At 49.3% G+C, this 13,431-nt stretch overlaps 1 protein-coding gene across 2 annotated transcripts in view; it reads left to right on the top strand.

Moving 5' to 3' along the window:
* LOC144934138 (rho GTPase-activating protein 24-like) overlaps positions 1-13,431 on the top strand; it is a 75,146-nt gene that overhangs the window by 34,735 nt on the left and 26,980 nt on the right. Inside the window, exon 4 of one of the 2 annotated variants that reach the window (XM_078859609.1) lies at positions 1,797-1,922. In XM_078859609.1, coding sequence (XP_078715735.1) covers positions 1,797-1,922 — 126 coding nt within the window. Of the gene's footprint in view, positions 1-1,796; positions 1,923-10,954; positions 11,366-13,431 lie in introns of those variants that run through there. The other variant, XM_078859608.1, reaches the window with a different exon arrangement.

Genomic DNA, 13,431 nt, shown 5'->3' with positions numbered 1-13,431 from the left:
AAGTCATTGTTATGCAAGTCCAAGTCGAGTCGCAAGTCATCAAATTCATGACTCGAGTCTGACTCGAGTCCAAGTCACATGACTCGAGTCCACATCTCTGCTTACTTGTATAGGCAACCTCCAACTTACGCGAATGTCTTGCTTGCGCGGGGTACACGGAACCTAACCCTCTCCACGTACTCTGAGACCTCGCTGCACTGCAGAGATGTTTAAGTAGTTTGCTTATTTGAGCTGTAGATTTGTGCATTTACTCGAGGTAGAAAAGCCATGAAACAGATCGTTTTATTGTACGACTTTGCATATATTTTATTCATGTTTTGAAACTTCAGTGCCTTACGTGTTGTTTTACATCAAATATACGTCTGTTCGTGCCTAGTTGGGGAAGTAGGAAGCCTATTTCCACATGAGCTCAGTAGTTTTGATTTTGTCCTAAACATTCATTGTTTAAGTTGAGACGGGTGGCATGGGGGATGGAGTGCGTGACTTGCAATCGGAAAGATTCTAAGTTCATTTCTCAGTCAGGTGTTTGACTCGGCTCATCATCCGTCTGGGGTCGATAAAATCCGTGCCACTTTGTGGGGACGTAAATTATGGTTGTCCTGTGGAAACACTCACCCCTCAACAGGAGATGACCATTACCCGTGCTCAATTGAGCATGGCTGTTTGTGTGTTGCTCTTCGTTAAGGTATAGGATTACAACTTTAAATCGTCTGTTCATTTATTCTTATACTTTTTTAATGCCCGTGACTTAAGGTTATGATTAAATGTATGCAGTATTTACTTTTACAAAGCCAATTATATTTTTGAAATCCCTGTTCATGAAAAAGAACGTGTTAGATTTTTTTTTTTTATAATCAAAGCCATAATCAAAAAGCTTCCATCAATGCTTGTTCATCTTGTATGATAAATGTTTCTATGGACCGCTTTAATATATGCCAGGCAAAAATCACGATTCGATTGTGATATGCTTATTAACTGATTTAGATGCTTTTCATCCATTTGGAAAGTCTATCCATGACCTTCATCTTTTCATCTATGCCGTAAGTAGGGGGCATCGGAGAGGGAATGGATTGAAACTCATGGTGAAGCAGCATTCGTTAATTGCTAGCAGATTACATTGAGATTTAGCACGAGGCGTATCGACTCCACGTTTCCACGCTGCTGTTTCAAGATAGCCAGACACGGCGGCATTCTGTGGACAACGTTTGGGTCCAAGTGGAGCATGCGGTCCACTTCAGCTGGGCTGCTCTGGCCACTTTGCTCAGAGAGTTGCACACAGTTTGACATGGGCCACCCTGGGAAACAGTTCATGGCGACATGGGGGCAACGTGGAAGAGAGGCAACTTTTGGGCTCGTATTAACATCATTTCTTTAAGTGCTTTATTTTAAATATTGGGATACACTAAGCTCATCCAATAATTTGTTCGCCGCATTAATATGTACATACACATTTTTTTTCATTAAAAGTTTTTCTTGAAGCCACAGAAGGGGTCTGGCTTTTTGTAATCGTCTTGGAAACAGTGGTAGGGGTTGATCCAGCATGCCCATACTGGACACCCGTGAAAAAGAGCCGAAACAGCTCATAGCATCCCTCCAGCCGAAACAAAGATCACCATTCTGGTAACGCTCAAACAAATCCCAACGCCGTGGCCACGACCTTGGCCTCGCGCGTTATTTGGCAATTGTCGTGCGCACATTTTTACACCCGGTCACGACGATGGGTGAAATGCGCGGCGCTCTGAAGCCTCTCCCGCCTCTGAAGCCAAACGGGCCGCCGCTGTCGTCCCTTGCCGCAGGTGCCGACCGCGATCGGATGTCGTCAAACCACGAGTCGTATCTGCTCATGGCAAGCAGCCAGGGTGACATGGAGGAGTGGGTGAAGGCGATTCGCCGGGCGACAGCCAGCCCATCTCTCAGCAAAGGTACGCACCTTCTTAGTGTTGCTTCTGCGCAGCTGATGACGTGGATGCAGAGCTAACGGCGACGATTTGGCATTCGGGTGTTCGAGCCGGATAACCGCGGAGTCGTGCATCGTTGTGATGTCTCATTCGTGTTTGTGGATCGGGCCTTGCGTCGTTATATGAACTTTATGGCGGTGCCCCGGGGTACCGCAGTACCCCGGCTCTCGCACAATGTCCGTGATGCAGTCGTTTTTAGTCTGTTGATGGTCGGCGATGCGGCAATCGACTCTTCTCGACGAGCTGTGCACGATGCACCACTACGGTGCGTACCGCGAGCGTTCAGGGTTTCGGCGCAATCGTCCTCGCTGCGTTTCGACATCGCGGAGTGGCACCGATTTTGGATTGATTGGTACCCCAATCGTGGAGTTAAGTAACACCCCTGGAGAAAAAAAGTGTCCCAGAAATAAAATATTTAATTGCCTCGGCCATTTTGTATTATTTGGTACCCCGGGGTACCGCCATAAGGATAATTTGTTGTATGCACCAACACACACAAGACAAAGATTCACCTTCCCCCCACTCCCCTTACAGCCTTACAGCCATGCAAATTGTTGGGCCAATTGCTGTTTGGAAGCACCTGTCAAGGTCGGCACGGTGCGCAGAGGGGTGGTGCGGTGAGCGCTACGGCCGGCCGCCTTTGCCTTTCCAGTGAAGACGTTTACGCACGCAGCAGGTAATAACTTCAGGCTGAATAAACCTAAGGAAGGCCCAGGATCGGTTCAGGTGATCGCCAATATGCGTTAGCCGCTGAAGCGAAACGAACTCCGGTTCATAGCGCCAAACTATCGCGGCCCTCCAATCGCCGCTAAGTGGCGGTTAACGTCTCCACTTCGCTTGTGCCAGGCTAGGTGCATTTAGAGGCGACGTGAAGTGTCGGAAGGCTCCGCTGACAGGAGCTGACGGGACAGACGCACTCAGGTGCCGTGGGTTGACCGACTCGCACGCACATGCACAGTCAAAGCCTGCCTCCACCACGTGCCCACTCGCGTACATGCTCCGCTCACCTGTCTGCCCTCGTGCAAGCACGTCCTCTGTTCCTCAGCAAGCATCCGCCCATGCGTTCGTTTTGAGCACCAGTTTTATTCACCCGTCTGGGAATGCCGACGTCCTTTATGCAACCCAGGTGAGCGCCCATCAAGGTGATGTGTTGCTATTGCAAGGGAAGCCATGGGAGGGGGGGGGGGTCGGGGGAGAATGAGAAATGCAGGAAGCAGTGAGTCTAAATTTTGGTCGTTTATCACTCAGAGTAGAAGAGTGTAACTGCTGTGTGTGTGTGGGCTTGCTGTGATTGCACCGGTCACCTCTCACATGCCAAACATTTATGGATGGGCCTTTGCCAAACACCCAAATGCAGAAATCCTGCAAAGACTCAGTCTTGAAACTCAGAGAGGGCTCTCTCGGGTAAACAGTTGGCAATATCATTATTGTTGCTAATCCTAATCTGTTTTGCACATGCTGCATTATTGTCGTTACTTTTTTTTGTTAATACGCATTAAGCTACGTAAATGTTTAATGATATCCGCTGGCGTGCACTGCCGGTGGGCAGACGTAGCAGCGTGAACAGAGACGTGGTTTTGGTTTGTTGAGGCTATTAGTCGCGTTCATCCGCCAGTGTGGGGCGACTGATGATGTATGCATGTACGTTGAACTTCATTTGCACCGTACGTATCCAACCATACGAAAAGTGCAAAGCTCCGGTGGCTTCCAAAGATCGGAATGAAGAGAGTCCGGGACGGCCGCAGAAGCGCATCTGAAAGCGCAGCATGCCAGTGACCATCTGGAATTCGATGGTTAGCCAACATCCACTGCTGTTGCTGCTGTTGCTGCTGCGTGGATGACCGGACTGTGTGCGTGTGTGGTTCGTGGCGATCGAGAGCGGCTCTCGCTTGTATTGCCGGCTTGGTGCTTCGTGTGTGGCGTGCACAGCGAGGCCTGCACGTGGACCCATCGCGTGTGCACACGCCGCCGCTTGTCGCGTGAACTCGCAGATCCACCGAATGACGACGAAAAGCCCTCGGCTGCCACTGGCCCTGTGTTCACAAGCGAAAGAAGTCACAGCAAACTGAAGGCAAACATCATCTCAAACATGGGGGGGGGGGGGGGTAACAAACAAACCGTGTACCACTGACCATTTGTTGCCATGGATAATGGTTGCGAGTGGGCTGGGAAGGCAGGCAGCTTCTGGATCTGTTTCAGCAAGCCTACCCCCCCTCCACCCTCAAATTAAGTTACTGCCTCATCCTCCTCCTTCACTCCCCTGCCTCGCTGTGTCCCTAAATGTCTGGACGAAGCACTCTGAAGCAACAGAAGACAACAGGCAGATACGGCTGCATTATCGGCTGCCGCATGCACGCCTGATTTTAATTAGATTAATCTGCGCAGCAATCACATTTTGACGTCATTTTAATTTCATGATTTATATTTCATGATTTTTTTTGTGACAGTGCAGCGTATGCATTTACAGATTGAGTGCAGATCCTAGGACCTGATTATATGCTGTTAGGCAGTATTCGCTGTGCTACTGTGTACGCATTTATAACAAATATAAAATGCATGCCGATGTTGGTGTTTAACGACGAATATCGCTCTGCTTTATTCGTTCCCTGCGATGTGCACGTCTTAGTTTTTGTACAGCGTCTTAAGATGGACTTGAAATTAGATATTTTATGACTCCCAGTTGTAATGTCTTATTGTGTGTGACTTCTTGAACACACTATTTGACTAATTGGAATGTTATAATCCGCATGCAAATGCATTAGTTTATTTTATTATTCATTTCTGTTTTTCTTGAGTAAGAGTTTCATTTTTATCACATTGGTATTTGAAATTAAACATGAAAAAAAAATCCTAAAAAGTGTAAAATTTTTGGAAAAAATTTTCACGAAAATAAATTGTCACGCACAACGAGTCTGTGTGCAAAATGTCAGCTTGATTGGATCACGGGAAGTGGGTTAAAAAACGACCGAAAGATTTGCACGGTCGTAAGCGCGCAAGCAAGTGAACTTAATATAAAGGATTTAAAAAGCTTCCGAACGCAATTGAATCTCGTTTCAAACAAGGGCCGCTATTCGTTGATTGCCAGGTCACGTGCGGTCGTGTAAAGTGTGGGTCCTCACACCTCTGCCAAGGACGTGTGACCAGCATGGAAGAGGAGGCCAGAAACCCTCTGGAGGGGACTATGTAGAGTTCCTTCCAGTCGGGGCCCTTTTGCCAGTAAGTACTTGCAGGCTTTGCACCGTCATCTATTTTGCCATGCCTGTAGTTGCTGGCAATAGCTGGCAAATCCAACATCTGGTGCGATATACATTGAACATTCATACTCTTTGGTTCTTTCGGTAAAGTCACGTCGGTAGAAAAATAATAGATCACGACGTTTCGATCGCAACACAGGCAATCGTCATCAGGTGGGTCAACCACAGCAAGACAAAACTGCTGAAGTAGGCGAGAGATCTGCCGTGGCACGAGGTTATATAGTGTAGTGTATAGTGTAGTGTATAGTGTAGTGTATAGTGTAGTGTATAGTGTAGTGTATAGTGTAGTAGTGTAGTGTATAGTGTAGTGTATAGTGTAGTGTATAGTGTAGTGTATAGTGTAGTGTAGTGTATAGTGTAGTGTATAGTGTAGTGTATAGTGTAGTGTGTAGTAGTGTAGTGTATAGTGTAGTGTGTAGTGTAGTGTATAGTGTAGTGTATAGTGTAGTGTATAGTGTAGTGTATAGTGTAGTGTATAGTATTGTATAGTGTAGTGTATAGTGTAGTGTGTAGTGTAGTGTATAGTGTAGTGTATAGTGTAGTGTATAGTGTAGTGTGTAGTAGGGCTCGGCTGTAGGGGGGGGGGAGATAATTGGGGGGGGGGGGGAAGGAGGCGGGGCAGAAAGTGGACCCCGCAGCAGCACCCGGGTCACTGGAGTAAAGTGAACTACCATTTTTTCCTCTTGATATGCAAATTATTTTGTCAAGGCGCTCTTCCCCCTCCAACCCAGCTTAAATATACGCTGCCAAGCCTGGTGGTGTTTCATTCAGACGCTGTCTTTCCGAAAGACCTGTTCTTCACCCGAGGACGGCTGCTTGCGTTGTGGCCGAAACGTCGTGAGAATTATTTAAGAATGTATTATTTTTATTATTTTATTATTTCCCTTCCATGTGACTTTACCGAAAGAACCAAGAAGATGGACCACCATTTGTTCGTTCGTTCGTTCGTTTCTCAATCCGCTTGTCCTGGTGAGGGTCGTGGCGGCAGCGTGCTGAGTCGGGCGGTCCAGACCTCCCTCCCTTTCCCTGGCGACAGACTCGAACTCTTCCTGGGGAATTCCCAGGCGTTCCCAGGCCAGCCGAGCGACATAGTCCTCCTGCCAGCGTGTGCTGGGCCGGCCCCGAGGTCTTCGCCAGAGGTCGCAAACGGGTTTTGATTTTTTACCCGTACCCGTACCCGGCCGCACCAGGGTCGCAATCGGGTACCCGTACCCATACCCTACCCGATACCCGGCTACCCGTACCCGGCCAGGTATCGGGTAGGGTATGGGTACCCGATTGTGACCTCTGGGATGAAGCCATGTTGCAGGCGCGGGTGGGTTGATTCTAGGAACTTGAATTGTGAGAAGAGACAAGACGTTGGGAAATGAGTGACAAACGGTGACTCACCAGTGACTCACGCCCTACCCGTACCCGTACCCGGCCGCACCAGGGTCGCAAACGGGTACCCGTACCCAGCCGGGTACGGGTAGCCGGGTATCGGGTAGGGTACGGGTACCCGATTGCGACCTCTGGTCTTCGCCCAGTGGGACGTGCTGCTGCCCGGTAGAGTTCAGGGGGCGTCTATCGGGGGGCATCCTTACCAGGTGCCCAAACGACCACAGTTAACACGGTCATATACCTTCTACAAATCATGTTTTAATATCTCACAGAAGCAATAGTCATAATTTGGATGTATTAAGCAACTTAGTACAAGGGTTTCAAGGCACTGCACATCACAAATAAGTAAATACTTACATAAAATTGTTGCCCGAGGGGACCAATGACAGGACCTAGGAACTTGAGTTCAATTATTGGTTGTGCACATCAGTGGCAATAAGATAAAAATAATAATAATGATTGCAACAAAAATGTTACAGACCCTTTTTCAATCTGCTGCTGAACGAGGGCCTCCTCACTCTCGTTCTGTGCACTTCGTGCCGACTGCACAGTTTTTTTTGTATTTGGTGTCTTAATAGGTGCTCACTAAACATCTATTTTTCTGACTGTACGGCTAAATGGAAGGTCGCCCTTGTGGTTGCATTTTCACATGCGTATGCATGTCTGTTCAGAGGTTACATTAGCATAACCTTATCGTCCACACATCTCATAGTCCTGTTGCATGACATTGTGGATGACAAAAACAGACACGAATGTCTGTTTCTCTGCAGGCTGATGTACTAGAATAATCTACAACAATGTCAAGGAGAGATATGGACTTTTTCCCATTTTTGTTTATGTTGACCAACTTAACATCCGCGGTTGGGTGGGTGGGTTCGTGCATGACCTTCATTGTCACTGCGTGACACTGTAAAGTCCCTGATGATTACATTTGGACATCTGGAACTCGATGTCATTTACTACGTCCTGCTCAGAGCGTAAGACTGGGGAGGCTGTGTTCGAAGTGTAAACCTAATCCCGTTCTGCTAAATGCGCCCCTCTCTATATGCAATTCTGTTTGTGTGAAAAGTCTCAGCAAACTCCGAATCTTTGGTCTCTTTTAAATTCCAGTAATCAGACTTTCTTTGTATTGGCGGCTTAAGTAAGCGGGGTGGTGGGGGGAGGACCTAAATTGTGTGCACAATAAAATGGCAATTTTTTAAAGACTGCCTGCCTGCCTCCGGGAACACACGCACACACACGATTTTAAAAAGTCTATATTTGCAACAAGAGACCCACATCTGTTGAGTATTAAAACAAAATAATGTAACCGGAGACTTTGCCATTTTTCTAATACACGTGATTAGAGGAATGCATACATTGAGTTCGTGATGAAAAACCCAGACATGTAATAGTTCTTCCTCCAAAAAACATATCGCAAATACCGCTCTTTTGAAAATATCGTACCGAAACTAACTAAATCACAGTTTAAACATTAATTAATTTACTTGTGAAAGTCCCCCATGGATTCAATATTAATATATATCGTATTGGGATTTTTTTCTCTCCAAAGCATGTATTTCTTCCCAACAGAATTGTTTACTGGGAATTAATAAAAACGGACAGAGTGGATGCTCTGCCATTTAATCATGACCAATGTTAGAGTGGGGGGGAGGGGGGCGCGATTTGATTAGGTTTCGCCCCCCATTAGAGTTGGCAGGGATTTGTGTGACTGCTGGTAAATATTTCCAGAGTGAATTAGATTACTCGGAGACGTCCACGTGGTGCGTAGGCCCCACTGGCCACGGGCCAGTGTTGTAATTGCTGTTTCATAAAATGGGAAAGTGGCCGTTCTACATTTAATGGTTGGATCTGCGAACCTTTTAGCATCAGTGCTGTTTGATAAATGGACAATGGCTGCCCTAGGCCCAGGACTAATATTGTTTGTAAACCATTTTTTTGTCAGCATATATTTGTTTTTACTTACTTACTCCAGCTCTTGTGGATTAAAAATAAGGATAAGCTTTTATCGTTATCTATTTCTTAGAAATGGGGCATGCATTATTAACTGCGTTCGGGACTGGTTTTGCACAATGGTTCTTTCAATACAATCTTAGATCGAGCCCATGGACTGAGTCACAGCTATTGTCATCGTGTGAAGAGATGCACAAAGAAGTCTATTGTAAAATCATAGATTAAAATATATACACACGCACGTACTGTGTGCGTATATTGTGTGGCACCGTACGTACGGTATATATGTACACGTCAGTGCATGCTCATCACACAGAAACTACAAACATATCAATCTTCACCAAACGTGAGAGGTATAGGGCTCCCGTGGGATCTTGCCTCGTGATTATGTAGGTCAATATTTGTGTTCATGGGCACTCTCAAAAATTCCTTTTTGTCTTCATTTGACATAATGATATTTTGTCTTTGTGCACGGGTGTATTAATATGGGTAACCGTACACACGAACTAACAATCGCAAACATGAGCTATGATTTTTTTCCCCCGGTTTGCTTTAAAGACACAAGATAGCGACAACAATACATCTTAAATTTCGATTTAAAGCTTTCGTGACTGCAGGGAGTCATATTCTTGGTTCTTTCGGTAAAGTCACGTAGAATGGAAATAATAAAATAATAAAAATAAAACATCATAAAATAATTCTCACGACGTTTCGGCCACTGACTCTGTCTACTCGACAGACCTGCTCTCCACCTGAGGACGGCTGCTTGCGTTGTGGCCGAAACGTCGTGGGAATTATTTTATTATGTGAAAATCTAATCATTTAATTATTTCCATTCTACGTGACTTTACCGAAAGAACCAAGAAAATACATCTTAAATGTCACGCTTAATTATTGCCGGTCTTATCTATTTGGATGTAAGCCAGAATTTGTTAACCGAAGGTAACCCTGGTGAAAAAAAAATTGAAAGGCAAGGGGCTAACGGGAATAGGGGGTAACGGGAATTAGGGGGTAACGTTTAGCGGGAGCTTGTGATCCGTACGGTCGCTTCGATTACAGATTCCTTCACTCGTGGGAATGGGACGCAAGCGTAGGATTGATCACCCTGTCGCTGGCCGCCTTTGGGGAGGGTGTATAGTATGAAAGGCCGAAACACCCTAGGAACCAAAGGTTCACTACTGACGATGCGCTCCCCAAATTTCACCAGGCTCACTGTTCATGAACTCTTGGAAGTGCTTGCACAAAGGATAGTAACATCTCATCCTGTGTTCTTGGAATCTTCACTCCTGTCTGCCTGCCTGCACTGGCACCACCCACAGCTCCTTTCGCGTCCGTGAGTCGAGCTGCCTGGATCAGCTGGAATTCTATTTATATATTTTCCAACCTCCCACCCCATTCCTCCCGCAAAGTGGGGGAGGGGGGGGGGATGCTCAGGTGATGTGCAAGCGTAGCGCGCGTGTGTGTGTGTTGTAAGGAGGAGGAGGAGGGGGAGGGGTTCACACAGTGTCGGATTAATCAGTTGCCGGTGCAATCCTCTGCTGGGCCGGGTCGGCTTGGGGGGTTTCGCAGCCGCTGGCAAGCCTGGCCGCCGTCGTTCCGGGATGGATTTTTTTGTCGTCTTTCCACCTTCCCCGCCCCACCCCTAGCTGCTTCAGACGTTGAGCTGTTTTTTTCCCAAAACATTTTTTTACAGCGGAGAGAGCTGCCGGCGCGGTTTGGGGGGGAATTCGCAACGTCGCGCTCCGTTTTTGGGGGCCAGCAGCAGCAGCAGCTGCTCGGGTGCTCGCTCAGCTGACGACGTCTACCGAAGCAGCCGGGCGGCCGAGCAGGCGGGCGCGTGGGTTGCCGGGTGGCTGGGTGGGTGGGTTGCCGGGTGGCTGGGTGGGTGGGTTGCCGGGTGGGTGGGTGAGTGAGTTGCCGGGTGGGTGGGTAGGTTGCCGGGTGGCTGGGTGGGTGGGTTGCCGGGTGGGTGGGTTGCCGGGTGGCTGGGTGGGTGGGTGGCTGGGTGGGTGGGTTGCCGGCTGGGTGGGTGGGTGGGTTGCCGGGTGGGTGGGTGGGTTGCCTGGTGGGTGGGTGGGTTGCCTGGTGGGTGGGTGGGTTGCCTGGTGGGTGGGTGAGTGGGTTGCCTGGTGGGTGGGTGAGTGGGTTGCCTGGTGGGTGGGTGGGTTGCCGGCTCCTTGTCTCCAGCGGCCCCCTCCCTCCGGATCGTGCGCGCGAATTTTGAGACGCGCGTTTTTGGGTTTGGTTCACGCGCACGCGTCAATACGCTGATACCGTGCACGCAATTACAGATGAGAAGAATGACAGGTCGCTTTGAGAAGTCTGCGGCTTAGGTAAAGAACTCCCCCACCCCCCACATCCTCTATCGCAGCACAACACGTGCAGTAGTAGCAGCAGCGGTAAAAAAAACAACAACCCAACAACGATCATCAGCGGAGCGCGTTGAGTGCAAGCATTGCCGTCTCTGCGCTGCAAAGCGTCAACAGCAGTTGCAGCGTTTTCCAAGTGGCAGGCAGAGGAGTCCGAGCGAGAGAGAGAGAGAAGCTGTGAGCTGGAGAGAGGCATTGCAGAACGGCTGCGGCGGTGCTGCGCTCGTGTGCCGCCGGGGTGGCTGGAGGCTCCTCGCTTCGCCTGGGAATCTCCGTCGCTCGCTTCGAGGGTGGAGGGCGCTGGGTTCGCCGCTGCGCTGCGTTGTTCGACGAGTCTCGATGCCTGAAGCCGGGGGTCTGCTCCTCTGCTCGGCCGGTGTGCTGGCTTACCAGGCTCTCTGCCCAAAGGCCGCCTACCGCCGCCTCAAGAGATGCCTCTCCTTGAAGAAAGGTATTTGTATATCGGCGTCGCAACAACAACAACGACGACAACGCACGCGCACGCACGCACGCGCACGTGCGCACGCGCGCGCACGTGCGCACGTGCGCGCACCCCAGCCGGTGTCTCGAGTCTTCTGTTTGCTCGCTCTGCTAAGCACGCCGCGCGTCTCGAGAACGCCTCGGGGCAGCTCGGCCTCGTGCAGAGGTCGCAACCGGGTACCCGATACCCGTACCCTACCCGATACCCGGCTACCCGTACCCGGTCGGGTACGGGTAGCCGTTTGCGACCCTGGTGCGGCCGTGTACGGGTACGGGTAGGCCGTGAGTCACTGGTGAGTAACCGTTTGTCACTCATTTCGGGTAGGGTACGGGTACGGGTAGGGAACGGGTACCCGTACCCGGCCGGGTTCGGGTACGGGTACCCATTTGCGACCCTGGTGCGGCCGGGTACGGGTAAGGAATCAAAACCCGTTTGCGACCTCTGGCCTCGTGTCAATGCGTGCGGGGAGCGGTGGCGTAGTGGTTAGCGCTACGCTTGCGCTACGAACCCGGCGACCCGAGTTCGATTCCCCCATCTCACGGCCACCGACAACGGTGGCGGTTATTTGAACCCGGTACTGGGTTCTCCTCCCCCTAGGTCGACTCAGCCTCAAATGAGTAACTGATACAATGCGTAAACATCGCCGCTGGGGGAGACAAAGGCGGCCGGGCGTGTTTGCTGGCCACCCCGCCCCCTCGTGTGCCGTGCCGGCCTTCATAGGTGCTCGCCAATAGCACTTGGCCTAACAGGGGGAGGCAGTGGGGAGACAAAGGCGGCCGGGGTCGTGCTGGTGTTCACAGGTGCTCGCTCACGGCACTTGCCCCAGCAGCCCGTGCAGGGCTACGCGGCGGGGGATCTTCGTCTTTTTAGCCTGCAGTGTTACTGTGCATTGTGTGCGTGGCTTTATATGCCTGTAAGAGTGAGTGTGTGAGAGTGTGAGTGTGTGAGGGTGTGTGTGGGAGAGTGTTTGTGAGTGTGTGTGAGTGTGTGTGAGTGTGTGTGTGAGTGTGTGTGAGTGAGTGTGTGAGTGTGTGTGTGAGTGTCTGTGTGAGTGTGTGAGTGTGTGTGAGAGTGTGTATGTGTGTGTGTGAGTGTGTGTGTGAGTGTCTGTGTGAGTGAGTGTGTGTGAGTGTGTGTGTGAGAGTGTGTCTGAGTGTGTGAGTGTGTGAGTGTGTGTGAGTGTGTGTGTGAGTGTAACCCTGACAACCGCACCACCACCCCCCTAACGCATAGGCATGTGTCTCTAAACTCTGTCTCTCTGTTTGCGTCTTTGCTTCAAATGTATGCCCACATGTACACGTGGCTTCATGTACATGTCTGCATGCGTGGGTTCGTGCACGTTTGCATCTCGTGTGTGCGTGGATATGTATTGCCTCTGAGTCGGTAAGGCTAAATGGAGAGATCCTTTGTCCTTTCACAAAACATTCGTGCGGTGTCGTAGTATTATATAGTATTCCACTGTCACAAAAGGATTACTGACGGCTATTGGCGAATGCTTTCATTTCCCACGTGAATGCTTTGCACGTACAACAACAGCAACAACATTGTGGTCTACATTGTGACCTGAGAGCAATTACCTAGAGCCGTGCAGAGAATCAAACAGTCAGGGGATCGTACCCCGCACTTAATGCTTCACCAGGAGTGTACGCAAGTCAGGTTAGGGTTTGTTTGTTGTACCAGGAGTGTACGCAAGTCAAGTTAAATTTGGTTCTTTCGGCAAAGTCACGTAGGTAGTAAATAAAATAAATCACGACGTTTCGGGCGCAACACAGCTGATGATGGACGCTTGTGTTGCGCCCGAAACGTCGTGATCTATTTTATTTTCTACCCACGTGACTTTACCGAAAGAACCAAAGAGTATGGATTCCTGCAGTCACGAAAGCTTTCAATCAAGATTCAAGTTAAATGTGTTTGTTTCACCAGCCGTGAACTCACGAGACCAGGATGGGGCCTTATTTGCAAGAGTGACCTCATGTCACCAAAATGATAAAGCAAAACAATCGAAATAGAGGATAGAAAAAAAGGCAAATATAAAT

This window comes from Lampetra fluviatilis, chromosome 9, assembly GCF_964198595.1.
Source record: "Lampetra fluviatilis chromosome 9, kcLamFluv1.1, whole genome shotgun sequence".
Lineage (NCBI taxonomy): Eukaryota > Metazoa > Chordata > Hyperoartia > Petromyzontiformes > Petromyzontidae > Lampetra > Lampetra fluviatilis.
This window is presented reverse-complemented; position numbering and strand designations above follow the sequence as displayed.